The sequence below is a fragment of the Notothenia rossii genome, assembly GCF_949606895.1.
Source record: "Notothenia rossii genome assembly, chromosome: 8".
Lineage (NCBI taxonomy): Eukaryota > Metazoa > Chordata > Actinopteri > Perciformes > Nototheniidae > Notothenia > Notothenia rossii.
Window position 1 is genome coordinate 19337405 of NC_136906.1, and position 21163 is coordinate 19358567.

General features: G+C 39.5%; 2 protein-coding genes across 6 annotated transcripts; both read right to left on the reverse strand.

Annotated features, from left to right (window-relative positions):
- Positions 1-543: 543 nt before the first annotated feature.
- trip10a (thyroid hormone receptor interactor 10a) lies at positions 544-15341 on the reverse strand. 4 transcript variants are annotated; one of them, XM_079642643.1, is made up of 16 exons: positions 15079-15341; positions 11003-11118; positions 10411-10467; positions 9871-10018; positions 9024-9086; positions 8475-8579; positions 8249-8377; positions 7688-7834; positions 7413-7601; positions 4781-4945; positions 4555-4578; positions 3804-3913; positions 3518-3650; positions 3274-3362; positions 3052-3185; positions 544-1927 (listed from the first exon to the last, which is right to left on the reverse strand). In XM_079642643.1, exons 1-16 carry the CDS (start codon positions 15100-15102, stop codon positions 1776-1778), a joined length of 1785 nt encoding a protein of 594 aa, XP_079498769.1. In that variant the 5' UTR covers positions 15103-15341; the 3' UTR covers positions 544-1775. The 4 variants fall into 4 exon arrangements, with proteins under 4 accessions (XP_079498769.1, XP_079498771.1, XP_079498770.1 ...); XM_079642645.1 differs by lacking the exon at positions 4781-4945; XM_079642644.1 differs by lacking the exon at positions 4555-4578.
- A 637-nt stretch (positions 15342-15978) lies between these two features.
- Positions 15979-21075, reverse strand: LOC307014813 (vascular cell adhesion protein 1). Of its 2 annotated transcripts, none has more exons than XM_079642998.1 (10): positions 20878-21075; positions 19786-20067; positions 19391-19699; positions 18946-19260; positions 18526-18786; positions 17690-18016; positions 17352-17588; positions 17039-17260; positions 16657-16920; positions 15979-16511 (listed from the first exon to the last, which is right to left on the reverse strand). In XM_079642998.1, exons 1-10 carry the CDS (start codon positions 20942-20944, stop codon positions 16309-16311), a joined length of 2487 nt encoding a protein of 828 aa, XP_079499124.1. In that variant the 5' UTR covers positions 20945-21075; the 3' UTR covers positions 15979-16308. The 2 variants fall into 2 exon arrangements, with proteins under 2 accessions (XP_079499124.1, XP_079499123.1); XM_079642997.1 differs by having other exon boundaries at positions 18526-18789.
- Between the last annotated feature and the right edge of the window lie 88 nt (positions 21076-21163).

Genomic DNA, 21163 nt, shown 5'->3' on the forward strand with positions numbered 1-21163 from the left:
ACCTCCTCTGATCAGTTGATAGTCACAGGCGTAGCAATGAATTCTGAGCCACCCGGAAGAATTGTCTTTTTATTAAATAAAGGAATTGGAATGTTGTCTTCAGATAATGCTATCACATCCTGTCTTCTGTGCACACAACAGCTCAGTCGGCTTTGGTGAACTTTAAAGATTGCCTTGTGAAAAAAGAGAAAACAGATGATTTCGATGTTAGGATTTTAAATATGCATTTACTCTTCATTAAAGTGAAAGCAGAATTAACAGTAAACTGAGTTTGAAAAGCAATACTTAGAATCTTAAATCCACTCACTGCCACATTAATGTTAAAGTATGTGGGGCCTCTTTAAACCCCAGTGAAACCATACATTTAAGATCCACAGTTTCAAGCTTTAGTTAAAATGACACATGTTCATATGTATTGACTAAACTGTCCTGGGGAGCAGACAATGAATTAACTGAGCTGTTCTAGGAGACAGTACTCACCTCAAAACCAACACACTGTTAGCTTAAAACATGTATTTTATCAAGTCCAGAAATGAAAACCACTTTTTACTTTGAAATGTGCTTTACATTTATTAAGAAAACAAAATGTCTTATATGCAAACATGGTATATACACAATGCTTTTAACCAGAAAGGCACCAAAGACACATTAGCAGAGACTGCTTCTTGCTGGCTCTATAACAATGTAAAAAAACAGGACGTGATCGTCTTGAGAAGATGAGAAGTAAATCCGAACAAAACATAATTAGCAACGTATTAAGAGACTTGTAGTTTCCTCTCACGATGTAAAAATCTTTATTTGAATGGTTAAAAAAGCTAATAAGACAATAGTGGTGTTGTGATAGCTAAAATATATATTATTCATTACATAAATACAATAGTCTTAATGTAGCACATTGTATGTGTGCATTAATAACTCCCTTTTGTGGCTACAGACTGTCCACTATGTGTGCAAGGGGAAACCATTTGAGACCTTCCTAAATTGAAAGTAAAACTTCTGTCAAACTTAAGTTTTATTCATAGAACATACACATTTGTAATAAATTATTTTTAGTACATTTCTCAGGTTGTAACAGCTATATCTTGTTATTGGTATGTCTTGAAAATAAACTTGACTGTGATTGTCTGAACAATAGAGTGTTTGTGATTTACTATGATGGGAGAGCTGTATCCACATTTGGTCGCTCAAAATAAGAGTTCTTCCCCAAAACCTCAAGATCTTACCCCCGACAAGGAGCAAAGTGACAGCACCATACATCTTTGCAAGTGCTAGTAAAGCTAAGAAGTGGCACGTGTGACATAAATGAGAACGGCAGGTCAGTTTTTGCCCAGAAAACGTAAAGAGGTGAGGTAACTTCCTTCTTCTGGCATTAACACTCAGTGTATAGATGGCAGCAGCACTCCTTTCATCCTCCGTCTCTACTTTCTTCAGCTCACTTTTAGCAGCCAATGGATTATTAGGCTGTGAGGATGAGCACTCGTACCGTGATAGTGCTAAAGGTCCATGCAAATGTTTTTAACCAAAACCAAAGAATGATTCTGACATGATATCAAAAAGTAAAACAACCTTGTGTTTTGGGTAGATAAGTTTAGTGTGAAAGGAGGAGGAACAGACTGTCAGCACCAATCCTCTGCCAAGCGTGGGCATCCCCGTCTGGATACACCAGAGGTCCCGCCCATAGTGCTGATGCCTCTTCATGATTGGTCCCATGGGAAGAATTGCATACAGTTTGGAGAAGTGATAATTCCTTTCTTCTCTTGTTCTTATTATGTCTGTCATTTGTTTATGCTGACGGTGACATAAGATGTTGGTATGTAGCCTTCATCCCCATTGCTCCTACGGACACGGGTCCAGCCGTCCCCTTTGTCCTCCTCCACCACAGACAGAACCTCCCCCTCCTGCATAGAGATGGTCCCTTCACTGGCACCTGGAAGAAAGACAAAGTAGGTGGTAGCAAATATCCCTAGTTTGTGCATAAAAGACTACATCACAGGACTCATGATATTATTTTGACTGTGAAAGTTATCATTTGCTGACCAAAAGAGAAGCTACTTAAAGCTAGCCATTTTGCATTAGCCCCTTTTCCACTTCCTGTTGATCATTGAATCATTATATTGATCCAGATTTGTGTATCGTTACACCCCTAGTAGTTCCCGCTACAGCCCACAATTTGCTATGACGATACATACACACAAACTCAACAGGTTAACACAAAGCTGCTGGATAATGCAATCACATCCTGTCTCCCCTGAATAACAATGGCAGCTTAAAGAAAGTTAAGCAACAGTGCAATGCAATATCAATTCATCATCCTCCTTGACAAAACACTAATTATTAGAAATGTATAATATTATTTGTGCAACATCCTCTTCCTAGGCTGAGCCAAGCAGCAGCCTCGTGTTTTAGGGTTTTATTTTAATCAATATAATAAGTGTATTGACTTTGTCATGGTGCCAAAAAGCACCAAGCTAACATGTGATACTGAAATTGAGCGGCAACAGTTTTGAGCTGTGAGAAAAGCATAAATAGTTTTTCCATTGAGCAAAATGTGTAAAACAACATTAATATTGCATAATAAAGGGTGGATGTAGAATCTACATCCACCCTTGTACAATATTAATCTACATTGTAGATGTGGATTGTCTTGTCGTCAAAAAACGTTGAAGTTTAAATTTGTTTTACCATCTCAAAATGTACTGAAGTCATGAAGTAAAACCTTTTAAGTCATGCTATTTCTGTGCACCTTTTCCACTTCCGGTTGATCATTGAATCTTTATATTGATCTGGATTTGTGTATCATTAGTTCCCGCTACAGAACACATTTTACTATTACGATACATACACACAAAGCCAACCACACACTGTTATAGCAGGTAAATGCACTAACACAGCCAAATACCATCAACGCATCTCAAAATGTCCATGTTGCTCACTAATATTCACATTTATGTTTTATACATATTATTTATTTTTTAGTAACTCTTGTCTTTAAATAATATAGGGGAGAAATTGTATACACATGGTAGACAGTTTAAACAGCCTGTGACATACCAGGGAAGCTGTACATGGCCGTGCATTTCCCGATAGGAGCAGTCAGTTCCTCATCTTCAAAGTCATCATCAAACTCAGCGTAGATGGCCTGGGAGGTATCAGGAGTGCTCTCATCTGAGTGAGCTCCATCAGGGCTGGAGAGAAAAACAAAGGTTTCATGTACAGATCGGACAACACATCATTGCGCTAAACACACTGTCTATTAAGAGAATTTAGTGTTACCTGAGAAGATCGTGAGCTCCATTGTTGTTGAATGTATGGCTTTTATAGCGCAACGTGTCCCCTCGAACTCCTGCCTCACCAACCCAAGTCTACATCAGAGAGCCAAAGCATTAAGGAGAGAAAAAATACTGTTTATTATGAAGCATTGAATAGTAGAAATACCAAGTCAGGTCGAAAAATCACAAAAAGCCTCAATGGGCTCACCTCATACTGGTTAGTGATGACCTCATCATCATAAAATTACCTCGTACTTGTTGAGCTCTCCTCTGAGCCGCTCTATATTCTGGGATGTCTGGTTAATTTGGGGTGCCAGACTAGCAGGGTCTCCCATTTGGGGATTCTTTTCATAAACATCTTTCATTTTCCCCAGGGCCTCACTGAAGAAAAGAACAAAGGAGGAGGGGGGGTGACTTTCAGTAAAAAGCTTAGCACTCAGTAAACAACACTCTCACACACACACCAGAGTTATACACACTGATGTGCACAACAGAGATGATTATTAATACCCACGTATACAAAAGTGCACACACCTCTGATCTACTTCCTTTTGCAGCTCTTTGCAAATGTCCTCTAGTTTCTGTTGCAACCGCTTCCTGCGCTGCTCAGGAGGAAGATGGGCGAAGTCCTCTGTCACTGTAGGCTGCAAAGAGTTCACAGGGAAAGGCGTGTCAACACTGAGCGGAGTCTCACCTTTGCATGTCGACAGTAACCATGTGAAAAGAAACAGACACCTCCGGAGGAACACAGCCTGCTGTTTGAGTTCAGCTAAAAGGACAATGTTTAACTGTCGAAACTTAGATTCAAATATCCTAGTTAAAAATTTGCTAGGCTTATTAATATAAAGCCTTCCATGTACAACAGTGAGCTCAACCAACAAACACCACCCATAGACCAACACATATGATGTAACACACTCTAATCACTTTTTGTATTGACTTTTTTTAACTACAAGTTCAAGAAATAAATATTTGGGATGGAAACGGTGACCCAATAGAAGTGTAGAGACAATCAAGGCTACTTTGAAATGTGTCCTCCTGTTCTACCAATCATTTCCCTTGCTCCACCACCAGGTGGCCACCTCTTCAATACAAACTCAAGACAAGCCTTTTGCCACATAACATGATCATGTATGCTGCATGTTTGTCTTTAAACACAGAAACTATTTCAGTTTTGTCAGTTTAATAAGGTAAATTATTTAAATGCCTTGAGCTTTTGTAATGAAAAGGAGGCCATCTTGTCACACAACGGAGACCCCCACACCAGCTAAGTGGTCCATATTACCATGATCCTTTCTGGAGTAAACTTCTGAAGGAAAAAGAAACAGTATGTGTAAAGAAAATGATCATAATAGTTTAGTTTTAAAAGTTACTTGTACATATTTGTACATGTTTAAGTTTTGAAAATGTTGACAAGACATTCAGTCATTCTTTCATGCGCAGGAACACAGTATGATGTGTTCCTGATGAGTGGAGGTCTTCTGACCCCCAAACCTTCTCCTCTGACTCACCGATCTCCTGAGCGTCCGGAAGGAAGAGATTCTGGGTTTGACTGTCTTATTGATCTCCTTCAAACAGTACGACAGGGGGTCCCGGCCAAACTTGGGGGAATTGGGTCCATTAGCAGGCGAGGGGACGGGGGGTGTTGAGAAAGGTGGGAGCGTGGATGTAGAGAGCTAGGGTGGGGGGTGGGGGGGATAAGAAGTACCAGCACCCGAGCATGAGGTATGCAGGCGGTGTACAGGATGGGGGAGAGGGGGATGGAAAGATAGAAAAAGAGGGGAAGACGGGGACGAGAAAAACAACAAGGTGACAAGGGAAAGAAAAAGACACCATCAACACCTTAAAGCACACCAAAGGCAGGAAGACAACACTGGAGCAAACTCAGGACACAAGCCCGGAGAGAATGAAAGCACAAACACACATCTGTCTTTTTGGCTTGCATGGACACACATGTAAAGAAAAAAAAATACAAAGTTAAGACAGAGAGCCCCCGACCACAGCTCCCTCAGCAGAGCCACAGCAGCACTGCACCTACACACAAACTAGCTGTGGTTATAGGTAATAGATACAGACAGAAATAACCCAGTGGCATCATAACTTCTCCTGTCAAGCGGTTGTGATCTATTGAGGGGACGTGTGGTTGGTCCACTATCGCAGCAGCTACAAACCATTCACTCCAAGGTGTGAAGCCTCATTGTAGAGATATGGTGACAGTGACACACATTTAAAACTAATTTAATAGGTCATCACATCAGACCCATAATATCTAACTACTTCTTTGGCAATGTGATCAAGAATGATAATTTAAAGTATTGTCTTAAGTATTATTACATTTTCAACTAGGCTCATCTATATACTGACTGCATATTGTGTTTGCTAGGCTCTAATGTGTTAGTTGGGTTATAATAACTGTGGATTTTAATAAAATATATTTATAATGAACACAATTATGAAATAGACTCCACTTTTTAAAGAAGAAGAATTATTTAAATCAACTCAATTAACCTGTACCACTGTTTGATTATGACCTATATAGATAGAATATCAATTAATATATTAGTGGGAATGTTAAAAATAGCCTGCTTGGTTACCATATTACTAATTTGTGCATATAGATTGCTCCGGGCTCGATGAATGCCCTGTATGACCTCTGAGAAAGAAGTTAGCTTGAAAGAAATGCTGGAAGCGAACTTCAGTCAAACCTCTTGCTGTCAGCTGTAAGTGGATGTGAAAATGTGGGGGTGGGATCTATTAGCTAAATTACAAAGGAGGCTGATGCCTCCTAGCCTTCAATAGTGAACGTCTAAAACAGCCCTGAAACACGTCCCTTGTGTAAATACTGAGAGCCGGAGGTACAGCTCTATCATTAGGTGAACGTCTACTTTTCTTGAGGGTTATGGGAATCTAAGTACAGGAGAGCATCTAAGAGTGGGAATGTTTTAACCGGCCTGACATAAACCAAAAGCTCCCTCCAGCCAATGTAGTCCGCCTCCTATTCGTACTGCTCTACAGGCCTAATTAGGAGAGCATGACCGATGACACAGAGCAGTGTGCCACACACATACACAGAACAGGAAGAGTGCACAGCAGAGCACAGCCATTAAGACATGCAGTGAGAAGAGAGGCGCTGAACAAGCAAACACTGCAGGGAAGAAAGAAGGGATGCTTTAGTGGCGAGGCGGGAGGGGTGGGGGCTGTGAGCTGGTTAGTGGTCAGCTACTCATATCAACAGTTCAATTTTGGACTTCAGCGGGAGTTCTTCTTTGAGATAAAATCCATGATTTGCAATGTAGTGGGGCTCTCTTGACCCTCATATATTCTGAAGACCAAATAAAAAAAATTCTATGTTGACATCCATAGCAGTTGGATCTGATCCAGTTTTTCTGACCTGGCAAACATGGTGTCATCCCAATCATTGTTTTGTCATGAGACATAATGCTAGCTTCTGCGCAGTATAATAGAGGCAGTGTGTTTGTGGATGCCTGTAGAGGGAAATTCAATGTTGTTTGGCCGAGTGCTGATGAATGCACAAGCACAGCAGAATGCTGACTGCCGGTCAACCTATTGGAAACCACGCTGCAGACGAAGGGAGAGTGTGTGTGTGTGTGTGTGTGTGTGTGTGTGTGTGTGTGTGTGTGTGTGTGTGTGTGTGTGTGTGTGTGTGTGTGTGTGTGTGTGTGTGTGTGTCGGGGGGGGAGGTTTATTCACCCAGTCAGGGGATTGAGTCATGCAAAGGACCTGTTCTAGAAGAGTTATTTTGTGTACCAGTTCACTGAAGTCAAATTGAAGATTCATGCAATATTATACTGAGCTTCAGAGATGAGAAGGGTGCGTGTGCGTGTGTGTGTGTGTGTGTATGTGTGTGTGTGTGTGTGTGTGTGTGTGTAGCCACAACTACAGGTCCGTCGTCACAACCACAGGTCCGTCGTGATTGCTCTATGCGGAGGGGATTTCCTGGCTCCTTCCTGCTGGCACTGTGGCTCAAACACTAACACTGACTTGCAAGGAGTCATCTACTAATCTGACCTGTTGTTGCTGATCATGGATTTGGGGGCTTGCTAGTGTCTTCATTGCACAACTACATTCAAATATTAAAAAAAACATGACTTTTAATGAAAGGCAAATTATGGATTGACCTACCTTACTCTTTTTGCTGAAAAGCCAAAAGTTTTTGTTTCTATTCTTTCCCAGGAGGTCCATGGGGCCTTTGGGCGTTCCCAGGCTGCTGTCAGAAGAGGCTCGGTTGATGCCCTCACTGTAGTCCTCAAACTCCACATCTCCAGGGCGCTCAAAACCAGACTTGTTCTGCTCTATTACAATCAAGGAGTCCTACATTTGATGGAAACAAATTAACTGTATAAATCTAAACTGCACATAAAAATCCATTTAGCATTTTTTTTTTTAGACCAACTCACATTCTTCTCATCAACATTAGTGCCAGCTTTAGTAATGCCCTCTAGGCACTTGCCAATAATAGGCATCACATGCTTCTCTGTGTCCGAGAACAAGGTGTATCCCTGCGCCACCTTCCGTACTCGCCTCTCATCCAGATCTTGCAATTTCTAGAGAACACAAAACAACAGTTTCATCCATGTTTATACATGCCAATGAACAGATCAAAGTTTCAAATCGAAATGTAAGTATGTGAAAAGTTGAAACAAAATGAACTGAAATCTGGCTTGAATCAATTTAAATGCAATGTTAGTTTTTCTGTTATTGAGATATCTAAAAATCGAAATGTCAGTGTAAATTGGCTAAATTAAAGTTTCACATTGTGCATGTAAAGTCAAAATACTGAACAAAATCAGAGTTCAGCATCAAAATGCCCAACACAATGTTTTTCAATGCAATTATAATATATCCATTAAGAAATATTTTGGCACACTAATAGCAGTTATTGCTATACCGGATATTAACAACTCAAATAAACATTTGTGGTAGTAATGTGATTGTTTGGCCGTATGTAATTCACTTACATTGAAAATAAGAGGCATATCGCTAAAATAGAACTGGTTCTTTTCCTTGTTGTACTTCTGAAGCTGAGCAGCGTAGTCGTTCTTACACTCCTCCGCTACATGAGCTCTCATATGAGCCTGCTGTTTTGCCTGGAACCACACAATCAGCCCAGGTTAAACAAATGAATCTGATTCTCCTTTTAATCATGGTAAGTAGTCCTTAAAATGAAGACCCCCCTCCTTTTACTTTTTCAACATCCGCCTTTGTGGCATTGATGTCCTGATCTGTCTTCTCTGCGTACTGTGCTGCGCGCTCTGCTTCTCTCCATTCCCTTTCAAAACGCTTTTTACTCTGGTGTGCAGAAAGAAAAAGACAGAGAGAAAAGAAGAAAGACCATGTTATCATCAGCTAAGTGAGGCCTCAATAAGATATGAGTAGATGAATGTACTTTGAACAAAACATTCTTTTATTTTCTTTCTGAAAAACAGATAAGGGAGGGAACATCTCCAATAACAACTTAATATGTCTCGGTTTGATGATACCGATAGTATAACAAGCTTCTCTACTATCAGTCCATATGTTGTTACTGTTGAAAAATACAACTATCTGAACAACCATATGGAACGTTCCGCCATTTGCTTACAGACAATCTTTATAATCATTCATAATGACCCCAACATAATAGGAAATATGTTAACAGTTAAGCTAATCACAAAAATCTAATGTCACCTATAGAGTGATGGAAACGTGCTAAGTGTATTTTAGAACATCTTAAAATGCTGTTTCTAGACTTACACTGTCGAGCTGTTTGTAGGTGCTTTCCAAACTCTGCTGGGCCTTCTTGGCGTCCAATAGATACTGCAAACATTCATAAAAATAGACCGAGTGAGGAGAGGGGAGGCGGGTCATATGACAGAAAGAAAGACAGCCGTATGCAGGGGTAGACACTGAACAAACAATAACCTCCAAAAGCAACACAACATAAGTAACACACAATAAAACAAATACCAGTGAGTGTTGAAATATCACATCTGCAGGGAGAGCTTGTTAACAGCTGCTGCATTCTAAAATCCAGTGAGACCTCTTCCTGCCACAACAGATCTAGCATCTCCACTCCTCCTTCAAATCTCTATAGACTCCAATTTAAAATCTCCTTTGGCATTTGTTCAGAATGTTGTTAAACATGGCGCTGCAGTCACACACAAGTAAACACACTAATAGAAAATGAACAAACATCTACTTTGATAATTGAGAAATCATTGTTAAAGTTTTTTTATTGTGTTTTGAGCTGTTGGTCTGGAAAAAAATAGACACTTGATAAAGTCACTTGAAGCTAAAGGATGTTGTGATGGGTGCTAGTGTTCTAATGTTTTATCGACGAAACAGTTAGAACAATATTTAAAATAATCTGCAGATTGTTTGACGAAAGAAATTATAATTGTTGCACCGCGTTTTAGGATTAGCCCTCAATTGGGCTAATTGCCCCAAACCTCATTACAGCAACGTGGACAACCTAATGGTAAGTGGTAAGTAATGCTGTGGGGAAATGTCAACACGTTGCCTTATTAACACGCCTAATTCAGTTGTTTTGGTATACTTGTGGGTAAAAATATGGACTTCAATGCACTCCTAGTCCACTCACCGTTTTTCGTTCCTGCTTGAGCTCTTGCAGGTACTTTGTGAGATCGATGCAAATGTTCATCATCATGTTCTCAGCAATTAGCTCTCTCTGCCCCGCGTAGTCATTCATCTCATTCAGGATGTCCACAAAAGACTGGTAGCTGGACAACCTGCCATTTAAGAAGAGGAGAGAGGAAAGGGTGGAGAAATACGAACTTAGTGATGGGACCACTGATAAGATGATACAAACAGCAGTGGACCAAGACATAATAAGAAGCTCATGACTTCCTTATTCCTGTTTCCTTTTAGGGGTATTTAAATGCCCCCATCAGCAGTCCCACATTACTGTATTATAGACACTAATGACAAAAAAAAAGTTTCAAATGTGATATTATTTGCTGGTCAGTCCTAACAACAAGATATTCGAGCAAAGGTGTATATCCGAGTAAGAATAATTTAAGCTGACATTGTTTCGCTGTTAAAAAGGAAAAGGAAATACTGAACCTCAAAATGTGCAAACATATATTAGTTTTTCTTGGAGATATGCTTTGCAATCGCTCACCTGCACTCTGGTTCATCTTTGCCGCTTCGTTTCGGGTTATATTTCTTTGAAAGGTTCCTGTGGGCAGTGAAGGTTCAAATCAAACGAATTGGTAGAGAAATGCTTTACCACTTTCTCTGACAAAAGCTCACTAAATTAAACTATTTATATGAAACTACAGACTATTTTATACAATAGGATTATAAACAGCAGTCCCTTCAAAATATTAAAATAGCTTTTCTTCCTTCTTTCACTATCTCTCCCTAACCATATCCTGTCTATCATGTGTCAGTCTGCTCCCACTTCCTCTCCGGCAGAGCTCAGCGCTACAACAGATGTGGGCCTGGAGACTTGGAGAGGGAGCACCGCGGGTGAGGAGAGAAAGAGAGGGAAGCGAGTACACTGCAGCTGGAGAATGAGGCCAGTGTTTCAGAGACAAATCAGATTCTGTCCCTAAGTAGTCATAAGACCCCACAGATATTTCATAAACAGCCTTTTAATATGCACCCATACAAACAAAAAGCCAACACACACACGCTGATACAAGCTGCCATGAGCGACACACTCACACACAAAGCATTTGGGGGAGAACAATGACAACAGCAAGGCCTACCTCAGTTGTTTGGCATAGTTTTGCTCAATCTCTGTCCTCTCCTTCACAAACTTCACATACTTCTCCACCAGCTCAAGGCCAGACTGTGTGTGCTTCTCAATGATGTCATATTGGTCCTGGAGAAAGAAGCACGAGAGACAAATAAGGAAAAGATATTAAGCCAACACTCTGCATGATATGGAACATGTGGTGACTTCTGGGTATTAACTGAACGTTCCTCCCGGTTGAGTTTGAGGTCATCTAAACATAATCTTGAATGGAGGGTAATAAACTAAACACGTTGACATTTGTTCCTGCATGTTGGAGTCCACCCACACTCTCCACATATTGGCGATGACCTCTAAACTTCCGCCTAGCTTTAAATCCCCTGGCAACTGTGTTGTAAAAGGAGGACAGTCGGAAGTATAAGGGGTCACAACAGAGGTCAGAGGCAGAAAAGAGAAGGTATATTTCTTTTATATCTTTATATCACATGCTCCTGCTCATCCAAGTTTCTCAAGTTGGGGAGACAATCTTCCAACTTTGTTGTGTTCAAGAATTCTAAGTTGTATTTTGGAAACACATGGATGCTATAAAGAAAATATGTTTTATTTCTTGCTTAGAGCATTTAAAAAAAAGGTTGACACTGGTTTCAAGTTGTTGTTTCAACTTGAAGGGACGTTCGCATGAATGTTCCCAGTCTGGGAATCATGTTTGCTATTGTTCTGACACCACATGAATGCAGCAAACATGCTTTAGGGCAATGTTAAGAAGGTACAAATGTGTTTATCAAGATTTTTTGTTTTGTTTGTTTCTTCATGGTTGAATGCTATTATTGTCAGATGGATAAAAGCATCAACAAAATGTCTTGTTATGTAAGGTTATAGTTTCAAATTCTTAGACCCAATTTAACTGAGTTTGCTGACTTTTCCTTTTCATTGTACAGTATGCAGAGGTTGATTGTGATTCTCTTCCTCTTTTTTCCCTATCTGGGAGAGAACTTTATGACACCTTCAAGCTCTGACAAGTCTGAGAGAGCGATAGACGATATCCAAGCCAATCCTCTCACACGCTCAAAACAATTCCCCCAAGCTTTATACTGCTGACTTTACTATCGAGGAGGGGCATGTCGAAAGAGATTCTTGACAAGTTGGGTCACGTTCATCTATACTCTACCTGCCCTTTAAATTAAACAAAAGAGACAAAACCTGAATGAATGATGAAACACAGTTAAAGGTTAAGACAGAGGTCTTGCAATCCATCACCACAACCACATCTAACCAACAGGCAGCATTAGGGCTTTGATTTAGATTCATTAGTTACAGAGAAAAGCTAATGAGGTTGGATACAGCCAACTTACAACTACAGTTTCCAATTTCCTGAAGTGCTTGTGTTAACAATAGATTTCTTCTTGGATGAGGAAAATAATTGTAGAATAGAAGAATTGGGCAACTTTGTTTGAATTTAGCTCTCAACGTTTAAAGAGTGAGAATTGATGAATGATTTAAACATGACTATTAGTTGTCTGCATCCAGTACAGCCTCCACACATCAACAGTAGAGCACAGTAAGGCTACGAAACACATCTACTGACTAAAACAAATTAATTCCACCATTCTGATAGTAGGCAAATAGTATCCATGTTGACTGTTTCCTCTATGTACGTATATCATGTTTCTCCGGTTGAATCCAGCGTTTCCTGGAAAGAAGGGCCTTGTACTCATGCTCTTTTATAAATTGCAGAAAAAGTAGCATCTGATTATCTCTATAAATCAGCTCTGACTGCTTGATTCAAAACAAGAGTGTTCCAATTATAAAAAAGCCACCTCATTAAACTGTCTTAAAAACACATTGAGATAGCTTTCAAGGACATAATCATTGTCTTGTTGTCAGCACTAGCTGATTTATAACCATTGCAGCCACAGTCAGAATTATCTTTATAGGTCCCAATAGACTGGGTTTGTACAGAACTAATTTCCATAAATCACAACAGTGTGTGTATGAAACTGATCCTAATAACTTTAAATGGTCATGAGGTTTAATTAACAGCAAATGTCCTGTTTCCGGTTAAACTATGCTATGTGTCCTGGCTATTTCATTACTACTTATGTCCTTTGTCCTGGCCTGTACTCATAAATTAGACATTTTGAGTAGCTTTTACATATTGTAAAGCATTCCTTAGGAACATCCAGTAGCACCCTGGTAATTATAGAACTTCTTCTGCACCACAACCTATTTCTGTGGCACAGATTAAGGCTAGGTGGTGAACAAATACTGCTACATAATACTTAAAAATTGAGGACTTCAAGTGTTTATCTAAACCTAGCATGCGCAAAACATGTCCACTACATTTTCCAATACATTCCGGAAACTGGCGTCAAGTGAAAGCCACATAACTTTAAAAGGAGTCACCCTGAAAGTCACCATCCTACAAGGCTTGGGTGGAAGTTTCAGCCCTGAGTCACCCTGTCGTCTAGAAAAGTAAGGCCTGATCAGACCTGTAGTTCTCTTGGTCTGGTAGCACTCACTATCACAGCTAATGCTAAGACACTTATCTTGCACTCTGCTAGCTTGTACCTTAAAATAGACAATGGATTAACAACAATCAGGGGACAGATGCCATCGAGCTGACTGTGCCTAGCTGAACCAAAACAAAACATTAACAGAATTATACCTTAAGGGCTTTTACTAAACAGACAGGTGAGAAAATAGCAAAGTAAATGGAGAGTAAAAATAATATATATATATATATATATATATATATATATATATTTAAAAAAAAGTACTGACGAGAGAATACATGAGTTTGTGTGGAGAGTTTTCTGTAAAACCACTTCATGTGATGAACAGGAAAGCCTCCTACACCCAGATAGAGCCTCTGATTAGTTCTGGGGTACGGATATTTCTCTCACTCAATCAAAGTAGGGCAAAACTAATTAGTCTTTTGCACCAGCATGTAGGATGGAAAAGGGACAGAGGAAGAGGCCTAGGGGGATACTCAGTAATGAGGTCACAACCTCTTCATCTTTGCAATACTCCAATTTACATATTCAGGTTCCCTGAGCATGTGTGACTGTTGCAAATGTGTAGCAGTACATGGTGTCAGTCATCAAAGTAATGTGTTCTAAGGTGGGATGTTTCAACAGGGTTTGTTTAGATTCAGGATAGTGTCACTACCAGAACAAGTTACAATGTTTTAGACTGGTGCCATCTGTAGCCTGGTTTGTTATGACCTAGAAAACAGCCCTCATCTTTTAAAATTACCAGCTGAAGCAGGTAATTTTAATTGCTACATTGGTCAGTGCAATAACAAAAACATACCCTAAGGAATGTGTTTATATAAGAACTAAATTCACCAAGTCACTTTAATTGAAAATCAAGACTTCTTGAAACCAGCTCACTTTTTGGTTTCTTGAATAAATAATCATGAAACTCAGGTGGACACTTCATCAGCTTGTTGTCAAGGCAAATGACAGCAACTGATTTCATCTCCATGGAGGCAAGGAGTGCCAAACTGTAAACACTGAGACATCATAGCAACCCGCAATTTAAAAGTCTTTATATGTGCATAATAAATAGTATTCTGACACAATTTTCCACCTGGCATTACAATACACATTTAGCAATGTATGCATGTTTTGAATACGTGCAGGACACATGATATCTACAAATTAGATTGTTGTTCAAGTTGCCTTGATTCATATGTGAAGTATGGCAGGAACTGAAAAGGCAATAATACGTTTAGAATGTGTTTTTAGTGCACTGCAGATATCACTATACAAATACTTGAGGGAAACAATCCTGCAGCACATCCAACCGATGTGCAAACGTGGATCAAAGATGATTCCCTTTCCACAAGAGCAACATGTTGGTAGCAGGTCATTTTTTGAAAAACATCTGAAAACTAAAGAAGGTTCTGAGAGGAACTGTGTTCATGAATGCACCGTTTTGCAGCACCTCGTCCTCCTTCAGTCATGTATCCCTCAACAACAAAACGTTTGGCGTTACCAGACTTTCTCGACGAACTCCATCTAAGAAATCGCTTTATCTCCATCTTAACAAGTATTACTAGCAAAGAAAGCCAGATGATGGACTCACCCAAAGCTCTGTGCCCCAGTCCATGTTCAGCTTGTTGGCCAAGCTGTGTGACTATCCCGAATACAAAGAACTTCTCCAAAGTTATCCCAGCGGCTCGGAGGACGGCCCTGGCAAGTATAATCCCTAGCGGCCCTGACCACTATGCACTACGGTTCTGATTCTGTCAACAAATAATGTAAATCAGCATCATAATGAGCTAATTAACACGGGCTGGCAATCGTTAGTCCAGTATGCCCAAATATTTTTCATAGCGAAGGAAAGAGGGATAAACTAGCTTTCATATCCGCGTCACTCCCAAATCCTAAATCTTAAAGGGGCAGTGTAGCTTCTGATCCACAGGCGCATCCTGCCACTTTTTAGGATAGTGTTAGTTAACCTGGTTCAATAGTTTTAGTTAACCTGATTTAATAATTTTAGTTAACCTAGTTTAATAATTTTAGTTAACCTGGTTTAATAATTTTAGTTAACCTGGTTTAATGATTTTAGTTAACCTGGTTTAATAGTGTCCCTGAGCAAGGCAAGGAGCTTTTAGGGCTTTGTGCTGCCCTCACAGAGCATGGTCCACATTCATCATCACACATTACATCCTTTTTAACACCCTGAAAGATTCACATTTCTTCAAATAATGAATGACTCTATTAAGTGCTACAGACAGGTTTCTGTGCTGATAATACATCATAACTTAAATTCTAAAGTAATGCTCAGATGTTTAGCTCTTGTAGAATATTGTAATGTTTCATAATCAAAATCAGTCCTCGCAGTCAACCATACCCTGTTATTTTCCAATGTTTTTTATGTAGCTGTAGAACAATGTTTTTAAAAGAACATTACTCTTTGATGTAACCAACATTAGCATACATAATAAGCAATGAAGTTGCCAAATAGACACACAACACATAATCAAAGGCTTTTGTGTAACTTTATTAAGAATAGAAACAGAGATAGAAAAATTGATTATACTAAGATTAAATTCACACATTTGAAAAAAATAATCAATGTTATAATACACCGGCTTTGTTATTAGCACTTCTTGACGAACAAATGCTCCTGATTAAGAATTTGTACATATTTGTTGCTGCTGAAAACCTATACTCGTCCTACCACACCAACGTTTACATTTAAAAACAATATTTACAAACATATTATATAGATGGCAAGAATGACTTTTCTGGTTACGTTTTAATTAAATGAGTTCATTGGCTGGTTTCATCTTACCCATTGAGAAGTATGTTACACTGTATCTGTAGTCCCGTTAGACTGAGGAGCCATTGGGATATCTGAACCATCATTGGCTCTGTCAAGGACAAAACTATATCGCCCATGTTTTTTATAGCGTTTGTGGACAAAGACAATGAGGATGACGATGAAGACGACGACGATCAATCCAATCAGCAACCACCAAAGGAATCTCCAAGAAAATACACAGATTTTACCTGAAAAACAAACAAGATAAAACCAAATTCATTGAATTATGTTTTTACTTCTTGATTCAATAAATAATCCCCCCCACCCCCACCACAACCTATGTATAGCATTAACATCAGAAACCACTTCACTGTACATAGTCAATACTGATACCTTTCATCATCAGTGTGACAGTACTTGTCACTTCCCCAACATTATTCGTGGCAACACAGATGTAAAAACCAGCATTGGTAGACGTGGCTCTTGTGATGGTGAGGCTCTTCTGGTGCCCTCTGGTGGTCTCCCTCACATTCTCTGCAGTGGTGTAGTTCCAATGAAGGTCAGGAAGAGGGTTGCCCTCAGCACTGCAGTCAAGAGTCACATTTCCATCCAAGTTCACCTCCTTACTGTAAGTTCCCTCCTTGATCTCAGGGGCAACTGCAGAGAGAATGGTAAGTGTTGAGTAGAAGAAGTAATATGATTGATAATCCCAAATCACTGTCAACAAAACAATATACTAAGGCTTATTTTGTGCATTACAAACTATAACACTTACACAGAACATCAAGTTGTAGCTTATGAGTGGCTGTTCCATGGCTGTTGGTTGCGTTCATCATGTAAGATCCACTATCGTTCTTTGTCATGCTTTGCCAGGGGGAATCCACAATTGTTCCACTCTTGAACCATTTGATGTCCGGCTTAGGATTCCCCTCTGGTTCACACAGCTTGCTATTCACCTTAACCTCATAGTGATCATCACAAGTAAATGTGGGGCCATCTGTAAAACATTTAATCAAATATTCTTTAAAATAAATGATGGAAAATTAAACATAAACATGTATACAATCAGGCAGGTCTCATTCACTCACATTCGATTGTGATATCGACGGAGGTCTTGCTACTGCCAAAACGGTTTGAAACTTCTGCTGTGTATTTTCCTGATTGAGTCCTGGTGAGGGGTTCAGATGCATTGATAATGTTCCCATCATAGTACCACAGAAAGATTGGTGGAGGGTTCCCATCAGCTTGACAGGGAAACTTGTCCAAACTGAATTCATGCTCAACACGAGCGATATGACCCTGACAGGCTTTGATTAGTGGTTTATCTACAAAAGAAACACAGCATACATTAAGCAAAACTGATTGTTAGGGTGTGTTTAGCAAGTAAAGAAAAATACAAAAATAGATATATAAGAGGACAACTCACAGTACACCATAGCCGTGTAAGGTGATGAGGTTAAATTATGACCAAGGTCAGGTCTATTTGTTTCTAGTTGCAGCTCAGCCTCGCATTTGAATTCTGCTCCATTGTAATCTCTCTCAGCAGTGAAATAGAAAATAGATGACATGTTTACTGGGATCTTCCTGTTTTTATCCAATACATCTGTCTGCAAAATGTCCGTTCCACGGTACCACCTCACAGTGAGGTTTTGCACAGGAGTCACATTAATGATGTCGCATTTCAGTTGGATCTCTGTGCCCTCCATCACTGGCCCAGGATTCGACGCAGAGACTGACACAATGTCTGGAGTCTCTGAAAATAAAGCAAGGGACAATACTTAGTTGAAAACAAAACAAAATGATATCCCTAAAATTACAATCCCAGGTGTTCAGATATAGATGTTAGGATGATGCACAAAGACTGATTTGAAACATATGGAGATATTTAATAGTTAAAACAAATAATAGGAACAGCTAATTTAGGATACCAATGTTGTTTATTTGGGCTTCTTTCCTTTTCCTCGTGTTTTGTATATGCAAGACGAGATGTATGTAAAATAGTGGTGTCTTGTTAACTCATGTGAGATTAGCTAAATGTTTAGTATGACACAGAAATACAAATGTAATGAATGAATGGATGAATCAAATATATACACCAAATATGCACACACAAATGCCATGATATATTCCATATTTACTTGCTTTTTAAGTGTCACTTGTCACAAAATGTATACAATTAAGAATATCTATAAGCAATGGACATCATTACTTCCCCTCAGGATAAAGACAGAAGATAGGGTGTATCTATAGACTTGTACTCACTATAAAGAGTGATGTTCAGGTCCAAAGAACACTGTAGTTCCTTGCCATTCTCTTCATAAGTAACGAAGCACATAGGCTTTATGCTCCAGTCTTCCACTTTCTCAAGACTCCAGGTGACAGAAGTACTGTTATGTATTCTGTCTCCACTTGTAACCTCCCAGCCCATTGTTATAATACTTGCAGCTGATGTACTGCAGTTAATGGAAACTGGATCTCCAAATCTCACAACTATTTTCGCAGGTGTCAACACTAGTGGGCATCCTGCTGTTAAAAAAAAAACATGTTTAATGAGCGCTTAAGTTTAGTACACGATAATTAAAAAAACATAATTAAAGTTAGCAACAGGGTGATCGTCACATATAATTAGTGATACATTTGAATCATGTAAGCTCATGAAAAGGACACAGGAATGTATCCTACCTCTAGGTTTGTATGGCTCAGGGGTTGTTATGACTGCAGGGGTTGTTATGACTGCAGGGGCTGCTGGGATGTTCATTGTTACACGAACATGGATTTCCTTGGTTATGTTTCCAAGAGAATTGATTGCTGAGCAGATGTACGTCCCACTGGTGTTTACTCTAGTGATGTTGAGATTATTAGTATCAGATAATTTCTTCCCATCATGTTTCCAATGAAAGGTGGGCTGGGGTCGCCCCTCAGCCTCACAGTTCAGGGTCACATCATCACCCTCATGCACAAAAAAATCCTCTGATGTGTTCTTGAATTCAGGAGCATCTGCAGAGGCAAATCAAGGCTTTGTATTTTTATTTATTTTTTAAACACATTGATTGATTCAAATATTTACTTTATGATATGGAACAATTTATTATTCTGTTTATCCGGAAACAACAGAGTGTTTACTCACAGTTCACAGAAACGATGTATTTGCCAGAATGAACAGGAAGTTGTGGTCCGTGTGACCCAAAGTCGAGCTGAGCCTCACACCTGAGCTCAGCTCCATGTTCTGCCCTGCTGATGTTGAATGCCAAAGTAGAGGACTCAATTACAGGTGTTGTGGTTGTGTTGGTGAAATTGTATGTCTGGATTGTTTGATTATCTTTCAACCATCTCACAACGAGGTTTTGAACTGGTGCAACATCTATATCACACTGCAGCTCGAACAGGGTCCCTTCCACCTCACGATTAACTGGAAACAGATAGACCCTTGGATTCTCTATCAAAGAGAAAGTAGATACTGGAGTTATTTCATTATGTTTTCGTATTTTTCAATGTTGTAGTATTCATTTGAAATGTACTTACGGTATATGGTGATTTCAAGTTCTTTGCTGCATTCATGAGTGTCATTCAGCTTTATTCTGCACTCTGCTGTCACATTCCATTCAGACAGTGACACTGAGTGGGAGATAAAACTTCCCCCATGGATAACTCCAGAGTCATTGTTTCCAATTCTCCAGTACATCCCCATATGATCCGCCTCTGTGCTGGTGCAGTTCACCTCCACTGACGCTCCATAGTTTTCTATGACCCTGGGCACACCCAGAGTGAGAGGGTTGAGCTCAGTGGGGCATATGCTGTCTGAATCTGTTGATGGACAATTGGTAATGCTTTTAATGGAATTTAAAAGAGGACTGTGCTGCTCTCTGGTGGTCCAATTATACTTTGAATTGGGTAGGGCTGAATTCTAGCTCACAGGAGTCTGTAATGGTATCATTTACAAAAGTGCTGAATCACAGATATAGTCATACAGAAATGTAAGGTCAGCACTAAAATATGTAGGTTTTTATAACTAAGAGATAAAAGGCAACAATACAAATAGATTATCCTAAAAATGTATGATAACGTTTATTTATTTGGTGTAGTGTGATGTTTTAGGATTTAAAAACTACCGGATCCTTCCATTTTTAGAAATAGATAGTTATGTACTGTCTTGAAAAAAAACATCTGTGCTTTGCTAAAACTCAAGTTAATCTGCCAAAATGTTATTAATCATTTTTATTTCAAAAGGGATTCTTTATCCACCACACCCATTGCCGTTAATATGGTTAACAGAAGTCAACGATATAGCGGAAGTTTGTGCCACAATCATTTCAAATTGCTTTGCTACTTAAAATCTTATCTTTTTAAATTCAATTACATTTTCCAACTTTATTATATTTGAAAAGTCAAAGACAACAACTTCCACTTTTAAAGATTCTCTTTAGATGATCTTTTGAAGCAACCAAACAAAAGGAAATCAATCCGTTTATTTGTCTACTTATCAGCACTGGTAACAACTGCAGCCTTTCAAACTACCCCAGTAGTGTAGTAAGTATTATCTATAGCTCAAGCATAAAATGAGGTGTAACATTTAGGACCCACACAGAGCTCCTGTAGAGCATCATTATCACTCACCACACAGTGAAAGCATGAGCATGAGGAGGCCCAACATCCTGAGAGGCAGCATGCAGGCTGTGAGCATGCACCAGGTGGAAGGAAGAAGTAAAGTGTGTTTCAGGGTGGTCCAGAAGATGTCCAGCTTCAGTATCTGGATAAGATGAATGCTGTCTCGGAGCTGGCCTGTATGGTGACTACCTGCTGCTGACGGTTACACGTGCTCTGGGGGATGAAAAGAAAGTATACCAGTGTACAGGAAACTGCCAGACAAAACGGAAATATGTCACCATAACCACAAATTCCT